This window comes from Nematostella vectensis, chromosome 4 (genome assembly GCF_932526225.1).
Source record: "Nematostella vectensis chromosome 4, jaNemVect1.1, whole genome shotgun sequence".
In the NCBI taxonomy this organism is placed as follows: Eukaryota; Metazoa; Cnidaria; class Anthozoa; order Actiniaria; family Edwardsiidae; genus Nematostella; species Nematostella vectensis.
In genome coordinates, this window is record NC_064037.1 from 6,451,767 (window position 1) to 6,477,585 (window position 25,819).

General features: G+C 43.4%; 2 protein-coding genes across 2 annotated transcripts in view; both read right to left on the minus strand.

Annotated features, from left to right (window-relative positions):
- LOC5502920 (polycystic kidney disease and receptor for egg jelly-related protein) overlaps positions 1-20,290 on the minus strand; it is a 30,866-nt gene extending 10,576 nt beyond the window's left edge. The window contains exons 1-17 of the mRNA XM_048726741.1: positions 20,166-20,290; positions 20,048-20,087; positions 18,441-18,659; positions 17,358-17,837; positions 15,086-15,258; positions 11,261-14,317; positions 10,591-10,852; positions 9,797-10,148; positions 8,282-8,730; positions 4,689-4,852; positions 4,346-4,519; positions 3,809-3,934; positions 3,135-3,302; positions 2,507-2,785; positions 1,768-1,982; positions 1,178-1,586; positions 231-435 (exon numbers count right to left, since the gene is read on the minus strand). Of these exons, the coding sequence (XP_048582698.1) occupies positions 231-435; positions 1,178-1,586; positions 1,768-1,982; positions 2,507-2,785; positions 3,135-3,302; positions 3,809-3,934; positions 4,346-4,519; positions 4,689-4,852; positions 8,282-8,730; positions 9,797-10,148; positions 10,591-10,852; positions 11,261-14,317; positions 15,086-15,258; positions 17,358-17,837; positions 18,441-18,659; positions 20,048-20,087; positions 20,166-20,216 (6,823 nt within the window). The 5' untranslated portion in view covers positions 20,217-20,290. The remainder of the gene's footprint in view (positions 1-230; positions 436-1,177; positions 1,587-1,767; positions 1,983-2,506; positions 2,786-3,134; positions 3,303-3,808; positions 3,935-4,345; positions 4,520-4,688; positions 4,853-8,281; positions 8,731-9,796; positions 10,149-10,590; positions 10,853-11,260; positions 14,318-15,085; positions 15,259-17,357; positions 17,838-18,440; positions 18,660-20,047; positions 20,088-20,165) is intronic.
- A 798-nt stretch (positions 20,291-21,088) lies between these two features.
- LOC5502925 (chromodomain-helicase-DNA-binding protein 1-like) overlaps positions 21,089-25,819 on the minus strand; it is a 29,453-nt gene continuing 24,722 nt past the window's right edge. Inside the window, exons 27-33 of the mRNA XM_032371227.2 lie at positions 25,465-25,563; positions 25,147-25,217; positions 24,942-25,056; positions 24,145-24,253; positions 23,017-23,289; positions 21,481-21,550; positions 21,089-21,407 (exon numbers count right to left, since the gene is read on the minus strand). Coding sequence (XP_032227118.2) covers positions 21,312-21,407; positions 21,481-21,550; positions 23,017-23,289; positions 24,145-24,253; positions 24,942-25,056; positions 25,147-25,217; positions 25,465-25,563 — 833 coding nt within the window. The 3' untranslated portion in view covers positions 21,089-21,311. The remainder of the gene's footprint in view (positions 21,408-21,480; positions 21,551-23,016; positions 23,290-24,144; positions 24,254-24,941; positions 25,057-25,146; positions 25,218-25,464; positions 25,564-25,819) is intronic.

Genomic DNA, 25,819 nt, shown 5'->3' on the forward strand with positions numbered 1-25,819 from the left:
AGCTTAGTACTTCGTTTAGCAAGTTTAATAAAAAATGTCGCAACAGTTTCCCTGATTCAGCCGATGATAAATAGATGGCGAATAGTTATTTGTACTGATTTCAAAGAGATAATGAAAATAAAATTTGTAATTCTCACAACATTACACACACCGGATACGAATAAAAATTTGTAATTCTCACAACATTACACACACCGGATACTGCAACCGGACTGACAAGTGCCACTTACTCGCTAGTGAAAGCTTGAAGACCTTTTTCCGCTTGAAGCGTCTGACGCGAACAGGCCCCCCTGACGAGGTGTCGTCTCCAGTGGAAGACGCTGCATTGCCTATAGCTGCGCCGGGGGGGACAGCTGTAGGGTCCATGTCCTCGGGTTCGTCTTCGCCTGGTCGGCACACGCAGTGGGTGATATTCGCGCGGGTTTTGTTACCGACCTGTTGAAATAAAGAAGTCTTGGCAATTAAAAAAAGAACAACAAATACGATAAACAAAGAAGTAGCGGCAACATGAACATCAGCAGCAATAGAAACAAGTACGATAAACAAAGAAGTAGCGGCAACATGAACATCAGCAGCAATAGAAACAAGTACGATAAACAAAGAAGTAGCGGCAACATGAACATCAGCAGCAATAGAAACAAGAACGATAAACAAAGAAGTAGCGGCAACATGAACATCAGCAGCAATAGAAACAAGTACGATAAACAAAGAAGTAGCGGCAACATGAACATCAGCAGCAATAGAAACAAGTACGATAAACAAAGAAGTAGCGGCAACATGAACATCAGCAGCAATAGAAACAAGAACGAGAAACAAAGAAGTAGCGGCAACATGAACATCAGCAGCAATAGAAACAAGAACGAGAAACAAAGAAGTAGCGGCAACATGAACATCAGCAGCAATAGAAACAACGACGATAACAACTGCAACAATAAGAATAACAACGTGAGAACAACTATAATAAACAAGACCAACAATATAAACTACAACAACCCTAAGATAACATCAGCAGCACTTGCAACAAAAAACGATAATAACTGCAATAACAAGAATAAGAACAGCAGAACAACAATAATAACAAGATCAACAATAAAAACAACAACACTAGCATTAACATCAGAACAACAAAAACAACAACATCAACAAATGCACACTAGCAACGTTGCTAAGATCGTACCACACATCCGTTCGTGGTCCAAGTGTTAGTGTCTTCATCAAATGACTTGCACGCCGGTAGGTAGATCCTCATGGCGTAGCTAGTGTTGGGGCTACTCAAACTGTCCTTATTGATGGCCTTGATACCCAAAAAGTATGAGCCCATCGTGCTGTTGAACACGGTCCCATTATCACTTGCGTTACTACTTAGTAACGTGTCACGCAATACCACGTGGTTGATGACGAAGGTGAAGGGGTGTGGCCGTCTCTTCATTTTGGCCGCTTCTTCTAGACTCGGGAAGGTGTGATTCCAGTGGAAGTGGGTGGCCGAGGGACGTGTCTCGAATCGGACATGGATGCGGAATTTGATCTGGGGGTCGAAAGGCTGGATCTCCACAGCGATGGCGGTAAGATTGGTTGTTCGGTTAAACCTATATGCACAATTGCTTGTATTAAACAAGTTTGGTACTTGTCAGCACAGTTTCAAAACCAATACAGATAAAAGAGGAAACGATCGCATAATTACATAACCATACTTGTTTTAATATGACTATCTTCCAATATTTAATTTTTCACTGAAAATTATTACACCGAAAACAAGGAATAGCTTACTTGTGTACTCTCATAACAGGATCATTAGGGCCAAAGTGGTTCAGCTCCATCGGTTTCAACGGGTTTTTCTTGAGATCCCGCGGGACGTACATCTCGAGGGTCTGTCCCGCGAGGTCTAGCGGGTTACCGTTACCATCTGTGAGTGATAAGCCGATGGTCTTGGAGTTGAGATCATCGCTGCCACCAGGGAAAGGGTTATCACCCATGGCTGTCATCTGTGCAGTGAGAAAATGCGCAAGGATGATTTGATTGATAAAGAAAACGACAAAGCTTAAAATGCTTGCAAGATCATAAAAGAACTGTAAAGAGTTATTAAATGCAGGATTTGGTTAATGCGTTATAAAAATAATTGGAAACCTGTTAATTTGAGCGTGAAAGCGTACAAAGCTATATATTTGAAGATCACGTAACAAAATCTGGCATTAAGAAGAAGAATCACGAAAATCTTGTGCTGTCAGCCGTATCAAAGTTGTTCGTTGTGTCGCGATGAGTGCAACAATTAAAAGGAAGGTGGAAGGGTCAATCAAGCGTTGAAAAAGAAAGAAGAAAAGAAAGAAAAATCAGAAAATGAAAAAGAATAATAAAAGTTGATTTTTTTCTCATTTCAAGTAATTTGTAGGAATTACTCTGCAGTTTAAAAATAGCTCTTCTTCACAGAACGTTCTGTGTCTAACGTCTATTCTCTGTCAGCAAAAAAGGCTTTACGAGTAATGTGAAAGCAATACAGGGAGTCACTCACAGTTGATCCGATACCACTTGTTGCTCCCTCTTCAGTTGATGCATTAGCTCCACCGAACAGCATAGCGGGATCTGGCAGGCTGAATCCTCCGGTATCCCCCTCGCTTTCATCTTCGTCGTCGTTCGCTAGATCACTAAGATCCTTGCGTCCTATTGCCAAGTCAATGTTATCGGTCTTGATGGCTTTTGGCTTGTCTCCTGCGACCAGTTGTTTCATACATGCGCTACTAACTATCTCGACAAGGTCTAAGGCTTTCTTGGTGTTGTTTGTGCTTTTAGACTAACGAGTAAAAGACGAAGACAAGTCAGATAACATTAAAAAGCGACATTTCGTGGTGTTGTTGGTGGACATAGTGATAAAGTCGGATGACTTTATGTCGGATAATTTAAAAAATAAGGTGTTTAGCGCCTTCTTAGCGTTGTTGCCAGACTTAATGGTTCTCTACCATTGGTGTTTAGCGCCTTTCTAGCGTTGTTGCCAGATTTATTGGTTAGCGCCATTTTAGCGTTGTTCCCAGACTTCCGGTTCTCCACCACTGGTGTTAAGCGCCTTCTTAGCCGTGTTACTGGACTTACCGGGTCTCCACCATTGGAGTTTAGAGCATTCTTAGCTGTATCACTGGACTTACCGGGTCTCCACAGGTGGAGTTTAGCGCCTTCTTGGCCGTGTTACTGGACGCGCCAACTATGTTACCAATTCCAGAAATAAGGCTCTTAGCAGTGTTGTCCAGATTCCTACCGCTATTGTCTTTGGTCAGGAAGTCTCCAATCTCGTTCATCGCATCCGTCACCGCTTCCTGGCAAGACGTTATTTGGAGGGTTATGAAGTATTTCTAAGGTTCATTGTTACACTGTTAATATTTACATATGCAACTTAAAAAATTCCCGGAAAAAGGACAAAAAGAGTAATTGCTTTGCTGTCCTAAAATGTGCACAGTCAACATCAAGATGGTTAGGAGAAGGATAAGATGTTATAGAAAACTTAACAAATAATACTCTAAAGCGTAGCTGCCAGCCGCTATTTTATCAAATTGGCAAAATGATACATTTTGGTACAATTTTAGTCAGATACAGGAATCCAAAACGATAAAGCATAAATTGTCTAAAAATTTTAAATAGAGACAGTATCAAAGGTGTCTTTGATTAGGCCCCATCACCCAAGTAACGCAGCAGCATTTAGAGATGTCTTTATATACAGTTCCACAGTCTATCCAGGACCCCCTGCATTCTATGCGAATATATCCGTGACTTGAGTTGAGCTAGATTGATAACTCTGATCCACATCGGATCCAGATACACGTACCTGCGCATCTTCCTTGATCTCGTCTGGCATTGCCGTGAGCCCGTTCAGTGCCTCGCCCTTTTGTGCCGCCCCGTCGAACGAGTCAACAGGCAACGTACTCATCGACTTGGCTACCTCGCCACGGAACTGAGAAAAAAAGTAAGGAAACTTTGTAAATACAATGAATAAAACACAGCAAAATCAGAAGAAGGATAGGGTGAAAAGGGTGGGTGCCACAAATAATTGAGACACACTTTTTGTTTAAAACAATTGATTTGCACATCCAGAATGCGTGATAGTTTTAAGTGAACTAAGATTGTGTGACAGTCTCACGTTTTGACAAGTGTGGCAAGTCTTTCGTTATAAAGAATAAAACTCCTTAGCGTAAGCGGGCGACGATTGGACAGTCCAACGTAACTTGGTGAGGATGTGACAGCCTTTTGTAATCTGAGAGAGAGCATTAGAGTCTTGAGCATTTAGGGAGTGAGTGACATTCTTAGGTCATCGGGAGAATGTGACGGTTTTGAAATTACGAGAGTACGTGAAAGCTTTACTTACGTCAGCCCGGGCATCCTTAGCATTTGGATCGTCTTCTTCCTTGCAGGCCTTGGCGTTCAGTACAGAGCAGACAGCATTCGTGACTTGTGTAGCCTCCTGGGCGTTACCGGACCCCGCAGCCGAGGCAACACTTCCTCCTACCTCGTTATAATCGATTGTGATTGGCTCTGTTACCTTAAAAGAGATAAGAGAAGCGTCAGGAATAGGCTAGTCACCTAGTCGTTCTGACGTCTGCGATTTGAGCTCAGTATCAAGGACACGAATCCAAAATCGTTTGATGTGTCATGGAGATTTATCATGACATAATGCAGTTTTTTTATCTACTATGGCAAACATATCTTACCCTGACACTGAACTTGGTTGTTGCATCCAGGAAGAACTTATCCATGACCTTTACATTGACCGTGAGGGTGTAGTTGTTCTCTTCCTTGCCAAGAGGGAACACAGCTGATGTGTACGGCTCAAAGCCATCCGAGATGGGCACAATGTCCGCGCCATTGCGTAACTCTGCGAGTCAGGGAAGCAAACTCACAAACAGGCCGAGGGTGAATAGTGTCGTCTGGGGGACAGGTCTAAAAACGTGCTTCTCAAAGGTGAGAATCATTCCATCTCAAGGGAGGGTTTTCCTTACGAGCTACTTAAAGGGTTAGGGAGGGGGTGATAGAGTCCTCCAATAACAAGGGGGGGGGGGGTCGTACATACAATGTACTTAAGGGGGTAGGGGGCGGGAGTTTTAGAGTCCTCCAATAACAGGGGGGGGGCTCGTACCTACGAGGTCCTTAAGGGGGTAGCGGGGATTGTTAGAGTCCTCCAATAACAGGGGGGGCTCGTACCTACGAGGTCCTTAAGGGGGTAGGGGGGAGTGATAGAGTCCTCCAACAACAAGGCAAGGGTTTTACTTACAGGGTACTAACGGGGGTAGGGAGAGGGGTGTAAGAGTCCTCCAAAAAAAGGGGGGTCGTACATACAAGATACTTAAGGGGGTAGGGGGCGAGAGTTTTAGAGTCCTCCAATTACAAGGTGGGGGGGCTCGTACCTACTAGGTCCTTAAGGGAGTAGGGGGGAGTGTTAGAGTACTCCAATAACAAGGGGGGGGCTCGTACCTACGAGGTCCTTAAGGGGGGTAGGGGGGATTGTTAGAGTCCTCCAATAACAAGGGGGGGCTCGTACCTACGAGGTACTTAAAGAGGGTAGCGGAGAGTGTTAAAATACTCCAATAACAAGGGGGGGTTCGTACCTACAAGGTACTTAAGGGGGGTAGGGGGGATTGTTAGAGTCCTCCAATAACATTGGGGGGGGGGGGGGGGCTCGTACCTACGAGGTACTTAAAGAGGATAGGGGGGAGTGTTAGAGTCCTCCAATAACATGGGGGTGCTCGTACCTACGGGGTACTTAAAGAGGATAGGGGGGAGTGTTAGAGTCCTCCAATAACAAGGGAGGGGTTCGTACCTACGAGGTCCTTAAGGGGGTAGGGGGGAGTGTTAGAGTACTCCAATAACAAGGAGGGGGCTCGTACCTACGAGGTACTTAAAGAGGGTAGCGGAGAGTGTTAAAATACTCCAATAACAAGGGGGGGTTCGTACCTACGAAGTACTTAAGGGGGGTAGGGGGGATTGTTAGAGTCCTCCAATAACATGGGGGGGCTCGTACCTACGAGGTACTTAAGAGGGTAGCGGGAAGTATTAGAATACTCCAATAACAAGGGAGGGGTTCGTACCTACGAGGTACTTAAGGGGGGTAGGGGGGATTGTTAGAGTCCTCCAATAACATGGGGGGGGGGCTCGTACCTACGGGGTACTTAAAGAGGATAGGGGGGAGTGTTAGAGTCCTCCAATAACAAGGGAGGGGTTCGTACCTACGAGGTCCTTAAGGGGGTAGGGGGGAGTGTTAGAGTACTCCAATAACAAGGAGGGGGCTCGTACCTACGAGGTACTTAAAGAGGGTAGCGGAGAGTGTTAAAATACTCCAATAACAAGGGGGGGTTCGTACCTACGAAGTACTTAAGGGGGTAGGGGGGAGTGTTAGAGTACTCCAATAACAAGGAGGGGGCTCGTACCTACGAGGTACTTAAAGAGGGTAGTGGGGAGTGTTAGAATACTCCAATAACAAGGGAGGGGTTCGTACCTACGAGGTACTTATGGGGGGTAGGGGGGATTGTTAGAGTCCTCCAATAACATGGGGGTGCTCGTACCTAAGGGGTACTTAAGAGGGTAGGGAGAGTGTTAGAGTACTCCAATAACAAGGGAGGGGTTCGTACCTACGAGGTCCTTAAGGGGGGTAGGGGGGAGTGTTAGAGTACTCCAATAACAAGGAGGGGGCTCGTACCTACGAGGTACTTAAAGAGGGTAACGGGGAGTGTTAGAATACTCCAATAACAAGGGAGGGGTTCGTACCTACGAGGTACTTAAGGGGGGTAGGGGGGATTGTTAGAATACTCCAATAACAAGGGGGGGGGGGGTTCGTACCTACGAGGTACTTAAGGGGGGTAGGGGGGATTGTTAGAGTCCTCCAATAACATGGGGGTGCTCGTACCTAAGGGGTACTTGAGAGGGTAGGGGGGAGTGTTAGAGTACTCCAATAACAAGGAGGGGGCTCGTACCTACGAGGTACTTAAAGAGGGTAGCGGGGAGTGTTAGAATACTCCAATAACAAGGGAGGGGTTCGTACCTACGAGGTACTTAAGGGGGGTAGGGGGGATTGTTAGAGTCCTCCAATAACATGGGGGTGCTCGTACCTAAGGGGTACTTAAGAGGGTAGGGAGAGTGTTAGAGTACTCCAATAACAAGGCAGGGGTTCGTACCTACGAGGTACTTAAGGGGGGTAGGGGGGATTGTTAGAATACTCCAATAACAAGGGGGGGGGGGGTTCGTACCTACGAGGTACTTAAGGGGGGTAGGGGGGATTGTTAGAGTCCTCCAATAACATGGGGGTGCTCGTACCTAAGGGGTACTTAAGAGGGTAGGGGGAGTGTTAGAGTACTCCAATAACAAGGGAGGGGTTCGTACCTACGAGGTACTTAAGGGGGGTAGGGGGGATTGTTAGAATACTCCAATAACAAGGGGGGGGGGTTCGTACCTACGAGGTACTTAAGGGGGGTAGGGGGGATTGTTAGAGTCCTCCAATAACATGGGGGTGCTCGTACCTAAGGGGTACTTGAGAGGGTAGGGGGGAGTGTTAGAGTACTCCAATAACAAGGAGGGGGCTCGTACCTACGAGGTACTTAAAGAGGGTAGCGGGGAGTGTTAGAATACTCCAATAACAAGGGAGGGGTTCGTACCTACGAGGTACTTAAGGGGGGTAGGGGGGATTGTTAGAGTCCTCCAATAACATGGGGGTGCTCGTACCTAAGGGGTACTTAAGAGGGTAGGGAGAGTGTTAGAGTACTCCAATAACAAGGGAGGGGTTCGTACCTACGAGGTCCTTAAGGGGGGTAGGGGGGAGTGTTAGAGTACTCCAATAACAAGGAGGGGGCTCGTACCTACGAGGTACTTAAAGAGGGTAGCGGGGAGTGTTAGAATACTCCAATAACAAGGCAGGGGTTCGTACCTACGAGGTACTTAAGGGGGGTAGGGGGGATTGTTAGAATACTCCAATAACAAGGGGGGGGGGTTCGTACCTACGAGGTACTTAAGGGGGGTAGGGGGGATTGTTAGAGTCCTCCAATAACATGGGGGTGCTCGTACCTAAGGGGTACTTAAGAGGGTAGGGGGAGTGTTAGAGTACTCCAATAACAAGGGAGGGGTTCGTACCTACGAGGTACTCAAGAGTGTAGGGGGTGTTAGAGTCCTGCAATAACAAATGGGGGGGGGGTCGTACCTACAGGGTACTTACTACGGGGATCAAGTTAGAGTCCTAGTAACTCAAGGAAGGAGCTATCCCTACGATGTTCATGGTTGGTAGTTGGATGTAATCTATGCCAAAGAAACGAGATCTTACCTACAAGGTACTTAAGAGGAGTGTCAGGATCATCCCATCCGTCGCACTTCACTTGAAATGTTGTATCCAATGCAAAGCCTTCCAAAGGATCAACACTACAGGAACCACTTGTAGGTGCGATATTTACGGTAAACCTGTGCTCGACAAAACCTCCTGGGTACCCTCCCGGTTTCCAGGCATTCAGACGAAGGAAGTAGCTACGACTCGGTTCAAGGAAATGTGAGTTGATGACCAAGTTGCCCTTGTCGATCCCAGTAGAGGTGTTGACTGCCCAACTTGTAGGGTTAATGGTTTCCCAGGAGTCAATCTGGTCGGGGTCTTTGCCGAGAAGCAGGCGGTGGAGGGACCACTCATATCCCAGGATGTCGGTCGGCTTGCAGTCCTGGCAAGTGGTCTCCATGACCAGACGCTCGATGGGGTTGGTCTTGGCCAGGCAGTTGAAGTTACATCTGGTCATAGACGAACAAAAAGAGTAAGAGAATCACCTTGGCTACTACTATCAACATACCATAACCATGTCATCAACCCTTAACCTCATCATCATCATCACAACCACAATCATCATCATCATCATCATCATCATCATCATCATCATCAGCAGCAGCATCATCATCATCATCATCATCATCATCATCATCATCATCATCATCATCATCATCATCAGCAGCAGCAGCAGCAGCAGCAGCATCATCATCATCATCATCATCATCATCATGATGTGACTACCACTCTTGTCATCACCACCATTATAAAAAATAACTTCAACACAACAATCCAAAATCACCACAATCTGATTTTTCATTCGATCATCATCATAAAGTCAACGGCTGCCACGCTATTACGGACTGAAGTGCGAACCCCGACGAGACCGAAATACGCTGAATAACAGTTCCCGTTATCGCTGGCTCGCTATAACGGAAGCTAAGTTACGGTCACGAGAGTGTCCATGTGTCATATCTCAACATCAATTTTTCTGCACCATAACCACTTCCACCACCATTACATGTAACACTATCATCGCCACCACCTTGACCATCATCACCACCGATACCAACATTATTACCATCACAAGCACTAAACATGATCACCACCGATACCAACATCATTACCATCACAAGCACTAAACACGATCACCACCGATACCAACATTAATTACCATCACAAGCACTAAACACGATCACCGCCGATACCAACATTAATTACCATCACAAGCACTAAACACGATCACCACCGATACCAACATTAATTACCATCACAAGCACTAAACACGATCACCATCGATACCAACATTAATTACCATCACAAGCACTAAACACGATCACCACCGATACCAACATCATTACCATCACAAGCACTAAACACGATCACCACCGATACCAACATCATTACCATCACAAGCACTAAACACGATCACCACCGATACCAACATTATTACCATCACAAGCACTAAACACGATCACCGCCGTTACCAACATTATTACCATCACAAGCACTAAACACGACTATCAAACTCACTTGAGGTTCATAGTCGGAGGTTGTCCGGGCAGTATGGTGATGTACTGATCAAACACAGCCTCACGCTCCTCCTTAACCACCTTGATTCTGAACACATAGACGGCGTTCTGAAGGAAAGCGCCTGTGTAAACAGAGATTTCTGAGGTCGAGCCGTTGAGTTGGTAATTCCCGTTTCCATAGCATCCCCCGGTAGGGTTAGGCGCGTCGAAAGCTGATGGAAAGCTCTCTTCATCTCTACGACACCACCACGTGTAGACAATCCCGGTTGTGTTGGTCGGATTGTCGGGGTCCTTGGACTCTGAGCCATCAAGAAGCATATCCATCTCGTAACCCACTGACTTACGCTGGCCGCCTGAAGAGTAGAAATAATGTTAGAAAAGCACTTATATGAATACATTGTGCTCACTATGTCGATTCTGATTGGCTAAAAGCGCGAGCTTTATTCTGAGAATCAAGCACTCTGAGGGTCTGCACTTATCAGCAAGCTACGCGCGCAATGCATCTTTGGCCTAGGGCGAAAGGTTCGATTGTGAGAAGTGGGGGAATTTGTGCAAATCGGAAATAAATGAAAGTGTGTTTTACTGAATCAGTGTATATAAAAAAAATTGAATTCGGTTTTAGTGATATCCGGGATAATCAATGTCGAGTGGAATCACTAAAAACTAATCAGATAATTGTTTATAATAACTTTAACGAATTCCGTTGATTTCTACTATTGGTTGAGTATCTAGAGCGAATAGGGCGTTGCCATATGTATCAGGGATAGACCTACGCCATTCGATAACACGACTAACCTCTAATGACAGCATACAGCAAGGACTTTTCTACTTCTATCCAGACGCTGTGGCTATGCGTGAAGTGAGTCAAGTCTCTATCGGACCCGACAAAGCCGACTTCGAGAGTGAACTTGAGGGTAATGAAGGGAAAGGTGCGCTCTTTGATCTTTATTGACCCTGCATCCATGATAGTATCACGGGCAGGGAGGTCAAAGGTCTTTATTTCGTTCACAGGGAGATTGAATGGCCTGCTTTCGTCGTCTGGGTTGAGCAAGGTTACCTGTGGAGGATATCCATCACCATTTTCATCACTATCACCATTTTCATCACTATCACCATCACCATCACCACCATAATCACCACCATCACCCTTTTTATCACTATCACCATTTTCATCACTATCACCATCACCATCACCACCATCATCACCACCATCATCACCACCATCACCATCATTAGCATTGTCGTCGTCACCATCATTAGATTTATCATTACTATTACGTCGTTATAATCAGCATCATCATTATCATCCTTTTCTTTTTTTTTATAATGACTGATTGTTTAATAGGACTTGATTACTAACTGATTATTCCAGACAGGAAATGTAGGAGTTACGTGCCATAATAACTAGTATTGTTGTGCCAAACAATGATATCTTTTGACTGGTATTTTATTAACCTTATAGTACCTCATATGCCTTCCACGAGAAGATGATCCTCTTGCCGACAGGACATTTGTACCTGACATCAGCAGGGAGCACGAGCGGCTCTGACTTCTTCACCTTACGAGGGCTTGTCTTGGTTCCCTCGCTGTCGATTCTGACAATGGGATAGTCGCAAGGCAAATCTGCAATCTCTATAGGCCAAACTACAGACTGAGATGACACAAAATTCCACAAGGTCAATTCCACCGAGTAGTTCCCCCGATAAATATACATGTAGCTGTAGTTGAACGAAGTCTGGTTTTCAGGGACGGGGATAAATGTCACGTTAGCCACCATCACGCTAGGCCTGCAATGCCTTTGACCGAAAATGGCGCCGTTATTGTCTCCGAGGCTTAGTTTCAAGCACGACTGTGAGCCGCGGGAAGTGACCTGGAAGTTGAAGACTGTTGGCTCCCGGTAGTACGTTGGTAGCTGAGAGCTCAGGGTGACATTCCCTACCGGGTCCTGTATAAAGACAGTCTTCTCCGCCTCCAGCACGTCAAGAAAGTTATTGACGACTACTCGCACGGCGTAGGTCCCTGAGGTATTAAACGTATGGGTAGAAGTAGGGATACTCGACACATTTGTGGATGCTCCATCGCCAAACTCCCATGCCCAGGTTCGATCACCAAGTTGGGAGGAAGAGGTGAACGCAATCAGCTTATTAACCTCAAAATAGTTCATCTCCGGTCCGTAACCATTAGTAATGGTGAATAACGTCGCGTTAGTCACCAATAGCGGAGTGATAATCACCCCAACAAGCATCTGGATTCGAACGTCGATGGCCAACACCTCATGACTGACTTGATTACTAATGTTCACCGTTGTCGTGAATGTGTTATTGATCATGAATCGATGGGAGCGCATATACGTTTTCTGTCGCAAGTCGTAAATGGGTTCGGGTGTTGTCACTGAACTGTTGTCACCAAAAGACCACACAGCATAAGCCCCTGTAGGGGGGTTGGCGCCTTCAAGGACGCTGATGAAGTAAGTCACATTTCCTGATGATAGCCGTACCGGGGAATTTGACCTCAGGATGATTCCCTCTACTGGGTACTGCGCCATAATTGTTTCACCCAAAGTCTCCTCCTTCCAGCCGTACGAGTTTGACACATTAACCTTGACTGTGTAAGAACCATCGGTGGCGTACGCATGCGTAAAACTCTCGTGATCGGCCAAACTCGGTGCCTTCGCTGTGTCACGTGACAAGGATCCCGTCGAAGCATCACCATAGCTGACCGTGTAAACCATTCTCGTTCCTTTTTGTACCGTGACGTCGAGGCGCACTGGTTCGCCGACCTTGATGTAACGCTTGTTGTTGCTGATTATCACGCCGTCAATTGGTATATCGACTGGCGCTACTGCCCTTGCCGTCACGGATCCTACTCTGTTTGTACACGTGACCGCCACGTTGTAAGTGTCGACTGCCACATAAGTATAATACATTGTTTGCCCCATAAACGAGAAGTCAGTGCTGGTTTTGTTCCCATCGCCGAAGTCCCACTCACAAACAAATACTGACCCTGTAGCCATTTCTAGCAAAAGCTCCGAGCGAGTTCCGAACTTTGTAGCCGAAGTAAGGACTGTCAAGCCAGTAATTGCCTGTAGTTCCTGGACTACAACAGTTCCATTCAGTGGTTTGGTTATGGAGTTCACGTCATTGAAACAGGTGATTTCCACATGGTATGTCCCCGCGTTTGTGTAGGTGTGACTCATGTCTTGGCTTGTCGTCAGTACAGGTGGGGTTCCATCTCGAAAGTCACAAGAACACTTGATATTAGTGCCTTTCTGGTAGTGCCTCGAGACAGTCATCGTGTCCCCGGCAGCCAGGTAGATATTCTTAGTGATATGAGGGTTGGGCACGCTGAACTCTAGACCTTCTAGTGGGACTTCCACAACGGCATAGGACACTAAAGTGATGTTCGGCCCCACTCTGTTGAACGCGTACACAGTGACCGTGTAGTTCCCAACAGCGGAGTATGTATGCCTAGTATCAACAGCCCTACCTCCGGATAACGTAGTGACCGCAGTATACCTAGGTGTGGCATCCCCAAAGTCAACAACAAATGTAATATTGGTACCCCGAGATGTCTTCCATTCTATTAGCGTCTCAGTGCCTAGTGCGTTTGCTTTAATTGGGGATTTATATTCGAGCTCGAGGATAGGATCAAAGATAGAGATTGGAAATGTGAGGACGGTATGGCTAATGGAGTTTTCAGCTCGCAAGCTCACGTAAAAAACTCCCTCAGTTGGAAAGGCGTAAGAGATTGACGGCAAGTGGGTATACAAAGATTCACCGTTGCCGAAGTCCCAGAAGTACGTAGTATTTGTGCCGGGATGTTCAGGAACCAGGAATTCAACTGAGTCGTTTGTATTCGCGAACTTGCTTGCCTCGAATGTGACATTACGAATAGGATAATCGATGTATAAGTACAATGGTTCGGTAATGTTCGAGGTAAGAGATTTCAAACCTGGAGTCCCGAAACGATTTCGGACCACAAACTTGGCCACATGCGCGTAATGTGCGGCGAATACGAAATGCTTTTGGTGAAGTGTTGTGGAACCGCTGCGGAGAAGTTTGTCATTCACAGCTGACACACCGGAGCTATACTCGAAAGACGCACCTTCGTGATCAGCTACCGACTTGTACGCTAGGTAACCAGTCACGGGCAACCAGCCCAGTATGTCACCTTCTTTAACAAACGGCTGCTGCGCCAGTGGGATTGCCGAGATGTGATGCCCAATAGTTTCCAGGCTTATTTCCTGAACGAACAAGATTCTGTAGTCGGCTCTCGGCTCGGACCATTGGTACGGGGCTTGTATTGGGCAGGTGCTGCTGCTGGTGTAGACCTTGACAGGGTTGTTGTTGGCGTCTTGGGTTGTGGTATAAGCGTTACTGACGCAGCGCTTCTGAATCATACAAAACATTTCATCGGAGGAACACTTTTTCTGTTTAAGGGGGAGGCAGGAGGAGGATGAGATCTTGCAGGAGCGAGTAGATGTACAATATTCTTCCCCAGCGGAACACTCAGGGCGGAGTATCTGCGTGATAAAATAATGTGATTTAATATACATGACGCAGAAATAAAAAAGTGATCGTTGGATAATCCATTATACAGTGTCCGCTGACCATTATACTGCGTAGCTACCGATGCCACTTTGATAAGGAACTTAACCCGGCTAGTTAATCAAGATGTGATTATTAACAGAACAGTTTTTATTGAAACGAGCGTCACGTAATAAACCGCAGTCATACTAATAGGGGACTTGCAAGAGAGCACGTGACCTTTTGGATAGCAAATTCAAACCAAAACAAAACACAGAATTGACCGCGGCCGTCTCGCCAATGAACGAAAAAAAAATAATGTTTAAATGAAAAAAAAAACATTTCTGGAAGGAAAATTCTGGCTTTACTCGTAAGCGCTAAATAAGTTACATTTTGTTGCTGCTATTTTGCCGCTAAAAGCCTGAGGGCGCGTGGGTTTGCCACCCAAACATAATCACATAATCTGTGCAAGTCGCCTATTGACTGGCGAAGTGAACGTTACTTGACTGTCTGTCACCTGACTGTCAAGGCAGCTACGGTAGCGCACGTTACGGTAGCGCAAGTTGCAGGGTGCGCGCTTTGGCCGCCAAAATTTGGGTCATTATTTTATCAAGGAATCTTTAAATACTACGCTTTTTTATGACTGCGCATCTCTCCTTCACCCCCTCCCCCCTCAGCCAATCCTGGATACGTCCCTGAGTTGCATTCTGAAAATATGGCAGGGCTCCAGATAGCAAGTGAGATCATGGTGCTAATACTGTTACCATCAGTTTGATTGTTCCTTTCTTGACGATCTCGAAGTCCCAGTGCGTCACTTGACCATCGTGTTGGAACTCGTACGCCGGGATTAGGATAGTCCCTGGGGTATTGAGCACGGGGATGACGGACGAGTCGTTCCCTCGAGGAACAATCGTACCAGCACTATAATACCTGGAGCCTGTAAGATAAGATAAACATGGTATTGTAGGCTGTAATACGTGCTGGAGCCTACGGCAAAGATGGTCAAGGTATTGGTATGGTATTCATGTTGGTATGGTATTCATGTTGGTATGGTATCCATATTGCTATGGTATTCATGTTGGTATGGTATCCATATTGGTATGGTATTCATATTGGTATGGTATTCATATTGGTATGGTATCCATATTGGTATGGTATTCATGTTGGTATGGTATCCATATTGGTATGGTATTCATGTTGGTATGGTATTCATATTGGTATGGTATTCATGTTGGTATGGTATCCATATTGGTATGGTATTCATAATGGTATGGTATCTATATTGGTATGGTATCCATATTGGTATGGTATTCATATTGGTATGGTATCCATATTGGTATGGTATTCATAATGGTATGGTATCCATATTGGTATGGTATTCATAATGGTATGGTATCCATATTGGTATGGTATTCATATTGGTATGGTATCCATATTGGTATGGTATTCATAATGGTATGGTATCCATATTGGTATGGTATTCATAATGGTATGGTATCCATATTGGTATGGTATCCATATTGGTATGGTATTCATATGGTATGGTATTCATATTGGTATGGTATCCATATTGGTATGGTATGCATATTGGTATGGTATTCATAATGGTATGGTATTCATATTGGTATGGTATCCATATTGGTATGGTATTCATATTGGTATGGTATCCATATTGGTATGGTATTCATAATGGTATGGTATCCATATTGGTATGGTATTCATAATGATATGGTATTCATGTTGGTATGGTATCCATATTGGTATGGTATTCATAATGGTATGGTATCTATATTGGTATGGTATCCATATTGGTATGGTATTCATAATGGTATGGTATCCATATTGGTATGGTATTCATAATGGTATGGTATCCATATTGGTATGATATTCATATTGGTATGGTATCCATATTGGTATGGTATTCATAATGGTATGGTATCCATATTGGTATGGTATTCATAATGGTATGGTATCCATATTGGTATGGTATCCATATTGGTATGGTATTCATATGGTATGGTATTCATATTGGTATGGTATCCATATTGGTATGGTATCCATATTGGTATGGTATTCATAATGGTATGGTATTCATATTGGTATGGTATCCATATTGGTATGGTATCCATATTGGTATGGTATTCATAATGGTATGGTATTCATATTGGTATGGTATCCATATTGGTATGGTATTCATATTGGTATGGTATGCATACTGGTATGGTATTCATATTGGTATGGTATACATATTGGTATGGTATTCATATTGGTATGGTATTGATATTGGTATGGTATGCATATTGGTATGGTATTCATATGGTATGGTATTCATATTGGTATGGTATTCATATTGGTATGGTATGCATATTGGTATGGTATTCATATTGGTATGGTATGCATATTGGTATGGTATCCATATTGGTATGGTATCCATATTGGTATGGTATTCATATTGGTATGGTATGCATATTGGTATGGTATTCATATTGGTATGGTATTCATATTGGTATGGTATTCATATGGTATGGTATTCATGTTGGTATGGTATTCATGTTGGTATGATATCCATATTGGTATGGTATTCATATTGGTATGGTATCCATATTGGTATGGTATCCATATTGGTGTGGCATCGTAGGATTGGGTAGGGTCGGCTAGGGTAGTGAAGATATGGTAAGGCAGACACAGGGGGAAACTACAATACCTAGAGCATCTAACATTAAGGTAAGCATGACACAGGGTAATGTAATACGCGTAGGTAATTGAAGGCTGCAATACGTGCTAGGTATAGGTATATAAGGGTGAACAGCGTTAGAGAAGAGTGAAGCAGGGCACAGTTATATGTTATACCTTTGTGTTACATCAGTTATCACTGGTGTATGAAGGTAGGGTACGATGCTGAGTATTATCAAAAACGGTTTAGGGTGGCATTGGGATGGAAAAGGGTGTGTAAAGGGTTTGGGTGAGGACACAGGAGACGGAATATAGATAGGTTGGTCGGATTGAGAAGCCAAGTGGTAACGCGATTAAACTTACTGATAGACATTCGGTCGGTCCGACCATCTGAAAACACAAACGTGGAGTTCACACGCGATCCGCGGTCCATCGTTCCATTACATTCTACGATTTGTCCAACTTCAGCTGCCCTTGGACACGTTAACCGGATATTATTCCTAGGATCGTCCACATTATACACCTCCGAGGCCACCACCTCACCAGAGATGATATTACTAGCTGTAGCAGTCACCACGTACGACCCAGGTTTGTCATATATATGGCGTGCTTTCGGTTCGCTCGAAGGCTTGGTTACCAGCGTTCCATCGCCCAAGTCAAAGACATAACTCACATTAATCCCGTTGGTAATTCCACCATGGATATTGACCGGCTCTAAAATATTCAACGATTCTATCTTCTGTAGTGTAAACCCCAAAATGCGCTCTCCGGCGTTATATACGCTGTTCTTCAGGGGTCCACCGCACTTGAGGTAATGCTCGGAAGACGGCCACTTACTAGAACCTGAAACGGATCCAGAAAAAAAAAACACTTGGTATTATACACTGCAACCCCGATAACTCGAACTTGGAAAGCTCGAACACCCGCCAACTCGGACAGTACGACGTTCGCTATCGACTATTACAAGAACGTTAGCCAATCAGCATGCGGGGATTACAGTTTGATTGACATAAACTAGGAGGATTCCGACTTGCTCTGATGTGCAGTCAAAAGGGTTTTATTTGCCTCATTATTTGGGTAGTGAAGAACATGTCAATTAGATAACACGTTCTTCGCATTCCAATCGGTTTTAATTGTTTTACTCCTCAAAACTGTCAAGGTGGCCACGGTTGCGCGCTTCACTCTGTAACGGGTCCCACTGTATTGTTTGGCTTCAACACCATATCGTTCCTCAGGCCCTCAGGCCCTCGAATTAGGTATTTCCCTATTCCAATCATAAAATAGACAGAATACTGAGAAAAGGGAGGATATACAACTTAAAACCACTGAACTCTGTTGAGCGCTAGGGCAAAGTAAAGTATGTATAGTTAATCCCACATATGCGCGAAATACTGCAAATGGAATTGAATAAACAAATGAATATTATTATAATTATAAAATACTAACCTGGACAAGGCGTGTTGCACTCTGAGTCGTCCAGTTTTGGAGTGCCTGGTAGAGTATTTGAGCACAAACACAATCTCCCATCCTGTAGTGCTGCGTACTTGTACTTGATACCACATTGCTCCAAACATCGTATTGGACTTATATCATGAGGGTCATAGTCCCCCGGACCGGAGGAAAAAACCCGGGACTCTTCGGATTCCGTGAAGCACCCAAGGTATTCTAAAACAAACATGCATTGTTTCAATGCTAGCTTATGCCTTCTCTGACAGAGCAAAAAAAACGGCATGAAATTTTCCAATTCTCAAGATATAAGCTCAACATTCCGCATACAAGGAGTTCCTCTGACCAAAATCTTAATTCCAAATTTTAAAGAAATTTAGAAGATATGAAATTTAAATATAAGCGAGCAAAGTTGGCTTAATTTTTGATCAGAGCCCGACTTCTCTTAAAAAACGAGGAGAATTCATATACTTTGAACATATGAAAGTTGCACTTAAAGCTTCATATCTCGAAGACGAAACCATTAGAAAAAAACACTTTTTGATATGTTGGTTTACATAACATAAGGAAACTCTATGCAAAAATTCAAGCTTAACGAAGTAAACCAGACCTTATTTTGGGAAAACTTGCCATTTGTTTGCTCTGTCGCCTTCTCTTATACAACCATGAATATCTAATCGTTTTAACTTTGAACTATAACACATACATCGTTTTAATATTGTGTTTTGGGCCGAGATTTCGAAATAACTATCCAAAAATAAAGTTTTTTTGAAGTTTAAAAACTTAATTTACGAAATTGCTATCGAAAACGCCATAGTAGCTTTCCCAAGTCAACCGATGGAAATGGGTGATTTCTGACATTTACGGTACATAAGTTACATGCAAAACAAGGAGTAGAAAAAGCAATGAGATACTTTGCTCTGAAAATAGCCAGGCCTGGCTTAAAGCTGGTTAAATTAATAAATTTCTCTTGTTCTGGGTTTTACCTTTTGACCCTTGTAAACTAGTTTTTGCAAGCCAAGATATAAGGATCATTCCAATGGCTTGTTAAAATGAATAAATAAAAAAGGTATATAGTGAAGACCATTATATAAAGAAATACCATGAGCAGTGTACCAGAAGTTTATCAAAGTAACCTGGAATTCAAAGAAATGCGTCATTTCGAAATTTCGCGAGGAATAACGCTGCTAACAGATAAAACAAAGAAACGTTGGTGTGGTTATGTCGGTTTGGTCTGTGCACTAGGAGTTCGAGGTTATTGTTTATACAAGTATCCCCACCGGTTTCTTCTATTCAAAGCGGAGATTTTTTCTAGGGATGTATATTAATAATGGATGCTTAGAATCTTTGTTTTCGATCTGTCACTAGTGGGAAATATCTAATAAAAAATGTAAGAAGTATTTTTTTGTTTAGTCAGAGTTTTAGAGGGAGCCATGGATATAGAAAACCATGAAAAAATTCTATCATAATAATTTTTCGTCATTTCGGACATTTTTCTCAAAAAAGCAGTTTATATCGAAGGAAGAAAACTGAAAATTCTTGGATTGAATATTAGGTGAAAAGGAAATACAGAAAAAATTAAATCAGTAAAAATAAATAAGTTCTACCTTCTTTACGAACTTGTGTCATCATACCAGAAGAATAAGTCTGAAATTTAACCGAAACGCATTGTTAAAATTGTTCGAAAACTTTAACAGAACATTATATTTGCTTTTCCCAACTTACCAAATAACTTGTCAGACAGAGAAGAACACACAGATATCTTTTGGTCGTCATTTTATGGTTGTGTTTTGCGGCAGTTTAGTTGTTGCCTTGTCTATTTTTCTTCGGTAAAACGATCTACGTCCTTCTTGTGAGCTGCTCTTGCCAAGATGGTCCCTGAACTGGCGAGATCTGCAATATTGTTTCCAGTGACTTGATTGGATAGGAGCAGGGTGGTTATTAATTATGCAGAATGTGTTACTTTGGTAATCGGCCAATAAGAGAGTTTGTGGTAAAGCTAATGAAGTCTTTGGTGTTCAGATACTTAAATAAACTTTTCTCAACTTATCTTTCACAAGGAAAATACTAAATGAACTTTAGTTTGTACATTTCTCTAAATGTTTCATTCGTTAAATTTTATTTGCAAAGAAGCCTTAACGATATCGAGTAAGATTTGAGTGTTGATGACTAATTACAAAGTTACTGCTATGGTGCAATTTTCAGAGAACAAACAGCCCCCTAATGTTATGAGCGCCAAACACAAAACATTATCTGATTAGATTTTACAATCCGCGTTAATGATGCTTACGATGTTATGTTCATTAATTATCAATAAAGAGAAAAAAATAAGATAAGACAAAATGGAACTATATATTCTGCAGAGAACAAATACTATATTCTGCAGATAACAAATACTATGAAAACGAAAACGGCAAACATGTATTAATAATAATTGTCTATTGAATTTTATTATTGAAATTTCGAGTTAATTTTCTTCCGTCACCTGGGACAATCTCCATCGTAAAAATTGATGGAATATTTACACTTAAACTTGTGATGAACTTGACACAAAGTTGTAAAGTGGACTAACACTTTCACATACTTCTAAACTTGTGTTTATCGTACATTCTAGCGTTTTATGTTCATTTTTACATATGTTTTATTTCTTTTTACAAAATATTTTCAACAACCGCTTCTGCATTACACGACAGGATGTGAACATTTTACATAATGGGCAATTTTCCGTTTCCTACGTTTCTTTGGTAGTCTTGCGACTTTTTATAACTCTTTCTTCGAATTTCTACCCGTCTTAACTAGGAACTATAGCTTCGGCATAATCACAAAGCGAGAAAAAACAAATCCACCGCTTTGCTCAAATTACACTAAATACTAAAATTTCAAAAGCTTTTTCTTCTTTAAACATCTTTCTAACCAAACGGTCGTCATCACTTTAGCTGTCCCCGAAATTTCCTGTAATTCTTGAACCTGATAATAGAAAGTAACGAGAAAAGTCAAATAGCAAAAAAAATATTTTTTTTACCAAAGTTTGCGAACTCACATCTTGGGTGACGTCACAGATGACGTGCGTGATGTCATCAGTCATAGTCGTCTCCACGCTTCCAGCATATGTGGCCATGGTTAAGTACAAAATATGGAACAGAGAATGTCATTGGCACATTCCATTGTGTGATTCCAAAAAAGGATACCCCACCCCACGAAGGGAATTGGAAATACTGGGGTGGGGGCCATCAAGTGTCAATTCCTAGGGAGTGGTCTATTTCTTGGGGGTAGGGGGAGGTGTAGGATGAGCGCATTTTTTTTGCATACGAACACGGCAGATTATAGCTACATCCAGATAACTTCCGATAGCTTCAATTATTTACCCCTAGAAGGTTTAAAGTCAATATAACCTTTCAGAGTTGATAGACTTTGTCAATTCTTTATATTTTCATCTTCCAAATGGTATGTGTTTCGTATGGACCCTATAAAACACGCGTTCGCGCGAATAACTCAAATCTGTAATATTGAGGTATTTTGGTCAACCTTCGGAAAAAAAGCCGTGAACTGAAAGGCCCGGGTCCAGTCATTTGTGACGTAGATCGAGATGTCAACCAAATTACATGAGAAAACATACCTCTTTCAAAAAACGTTGTCATTGCAAACGGCAAATGGCGATTGTCAAATGGCAGTAATACGACCGAAAGGACCCATGGATCCCAAAATATTTGTTCCGGATTGAGAAAAATATAAATAAAACATACTACTGTCCATTTAATGTAATTAATATATGGTTCTGACATCGCTTGAGTTTATTTATCTCCTTTATTTTTACAAATAATTACCCATAAACACCTTTCGGTCGTAGAACTGCCATTTCGCAATTGCCATTCGCTGTTCGCACTGACAACCTTTATTGAAATAGGTGTATGCGCGCTCTAAACCAGTTCCCGTCTTCATGTCTTCTTAGTTATTGCTGAAGAAAGTTGTGTGTTGTGTGTTTACCGTCATCTTTATATATCCACCTGGTAGTCAAATGATTATTTAACTTCAGGAAACAAATCTTCAAAATTTAGCAGATATTTTTTAGTCTTTGAATTGTTTTTGCATTGTGCGCGCGCGCTGCATTCGCAAAAATGGCGACATTCTTACGAGCGCGCGCTGTTTTTGAAACCTACAACAAAACGATATTTTCTTTTTTCGCATACAAACTTTTAATTATTCTTCGCTTTATTGTGGGTAGCATTGCAACAGAAAACAGTTCGCCAATATTTTGTGGTATTGCCGTCTCTGAATTTTAATGGATTTAAGGAAATTACGTTGTTTCAGGTTTTCCCGCCAAAAAACTTGGAATTATTCACTCGATTCAATCTCCTTTCGCGCGGCCAGGAAAATTTTCGAAGATCTGTAGAAAATTCAAATTTCAATCAAATCCAATTCTCTTTTCAGAATTTGAAAGTTTATCTATGCTTTGTTTTGGCTAGATTGATATAAGTGAAAAGTTTTAAGAACTTTAAGTTATCGGGAGGGAGTAAATCTAGTAAAATAAAAGCAGGGACGGAGAGACCGCTACCCAAGTTCAAGTAGAAAAGGATATGCAATAACGTATCTACTGAGCCTCTTCTGCTTCTCTTCGGCAACTTCATAAAAGTACACAGTGACACCGCGCATGACATCAGGCAAAGGGTATAACCGCACCCCGCCGACACAGCTCTCGGAAGAGCCCCCCCTGGAACTCAGGGGGGGAGTGTCTTTTGTTTTGTCGGAGGATTTTCCTCGTTTTGGTGTCGAGGGATCGGATTCCGGGAAAGGCGTTTCATCCCCCGCTGTCGAAGGCGTGGCCGCCGTGCCCTGTCGTGGGTAGTAGTATCTTGTGGTTAGGTCAAAGTTGTATGCAAGGTTGTAGGACAGTGTAGTTATAGTCAACTATCGCCTTATGGACACCTCGCTATGATGCCCCCCCCCCCCCCCCCTCCCTTTTATTACGCACACACACACACACACCCACGCACACACGCACACACACAAAAAAAAAAAATACAAAGAAAAGAAATACAAAGAAATTACTAAAAGTATCTCACGTTATTACGGACTATCGCTCGGGGACCCAGGGCGACGTTGGGACCGGGAGCGGGAGTACTTCCGGTCTCCGCGTCGTCCTGGGTCCCAGAGGATGGGACTCTCGCTACTACGGATATAAAATTACGGTTTCCGCAGTGCTCAAAAACGTAAGACTAGTTCCAGTACCGCGCGGTTAAGCCAGCCTTTTTGTTTTGAAATGGCGGCGTTTTACCGGCGAACTGTCACTGAACTGGTTTAGTTTTCTAAGCGAAGGCTTAGAAAACTAAACCAAACAGGCTATAATTTTCTTTATTACTCCCTCATTATCAAACAAATCTGTCATCTTTTGTACAGTATGGTTTTAATGTTGTACAGTAAGTCAAAACAACGACTGAAGTCAGCCTTTCGTATCTTTTACGATTGTGTTTGTTTTTGCTAGAACACGCGCATGCGCATTCGTTATTCACCACTGTCACGGTATCCATAAAAGAACGAACAATCCTTCGCTAGTTTAGCCTTATGTTTTAATCAAATAATGCGCGGACTCGGGAGTCTATCTATCCCAGCCCGCAGGCTCGCAAACATGGTAGAAGCCGTATGCCCCTTTAGAGGCGCGGATTAGGGGGGGGGGGGGGGGGGGGGGGAGCAAGTGATAAAAGGATACATGCTAGTCAACACGCCACGCGAGGCAAGGTGCTTTCGAATGAGGCGCTCGGTCCCGTACCAGTTGAAGCCTGGGGTCGAGTGTCCGATACGAGGAAGATGGACTGATGCTAAAAAATTACAAATAATGAAAATGTCTTAAATAATGACAATTTTGTAATTTACAATCATGATCACGGAATCAATCACAACCAACAACAACGCCAACACCAACATCGCCAACCCCTACATCATCATCGCCAACCCCTACATCATCATCGCCAACATCATCATCACCAACATTATCATCACCAGGCGTATCTAAACGTTAGAGAGTGAATCAAAATAGCTACGCGAGCTTCCTGTGGTGAACAGATTAGCTTGTTGAGGGGGGAGGGGGAGGGGAAAATCGTCTCAGCACAGGACTCACAAAAGGCCTTGTTTTTCTTTTCTAGCTGCTGCTTTCTGGGCAAAGGCGGTGCCTACGGAGGAGGCTAGTCAACATAACCAACAGGAACAATGTCAAAATCACGACCACCAGCACCACAACAACAGCACCGCCATCAACACCAAGACACCCACACTATCAGCAGCAAAACCAACAGCACCATAACGACTATCATCAGCATTTACATTAGCGAAGTTCCACCACTTCCACCACCATCACAACAACTTAAATTTAACAATCAGTACAATCATACTTCAATCACTATCACTACAATCACACTATTATAAGTAAAAATGCGATAATTAAAATATTACTTGGACCGAATCTTGGTATAGACACTAGTTTACATTAGCCGCGACACCCTATCCCACCTTTCCTTCGCTTGGCTTCCAGGGCGACGGACAGCAAGCCGGTCCCCAGGGCCCTGAGGTCAACAGGCTTTAGCCTGTGCTGCCGGTCACGCGTCTGGGCAACAACTAGAGCTACCTGGAATAAAACGTCGAGATTACGATAAGCGCTCCTGGAAAACAAACGCCGAGATCAACGTTAAGCGCTACATGTGCGGACTAGTCTTACCGAATGCTTGGCATCCTGTCCCGTGGAACTATCGTCAAGTTCTATAAGGTGAACATCGCCAAGGTGAAGGTCTGTGGATAGCAAGAACTTCGATAAGTCAGGATTTATCCGTAAATAAAAACACACACTTGCTCAATTATCTTCTATTGGACCACGTGAATAAACTACGTAGTCAATTGCTTAGGCTAATTCACGTAGATCCATTTGCCAGCTTGCCAGGCTGATTGCCTGCCAGGACATTAAGGAGATGGCGGTCCGAAATTAAAGTGTTCAAAATCGACTTAACACAGCGACACGTGTTAATCGACCTTAACCAACCTTTCATTTGTCCAGCGAGCTCATACTCCTCCTGCGGCTTACACGACCGTCTTGAAATCGCAGAGAACAGGCCGCCCTGACCCCAGAACCCATAGTCATCTGACAACACAAGCGAACAGGTATCGATGAGAATGACATAGAATAGGCCGCCCTGACCCCAGTACCCATTCATCTGACAACACAAGCGAACAGGTATCGATTAGAATGACATAGAATAGGCCGCCCTGACCCCAGTACCCATTCATCTGACAACACAAGCGAACAGGTATCGATGAGAATGACATCGAATAGGCCGCCCTGACCCCAGAACCCATAGTCATCTGACAACACAAGCGAACAGGTATCGATTAGAATG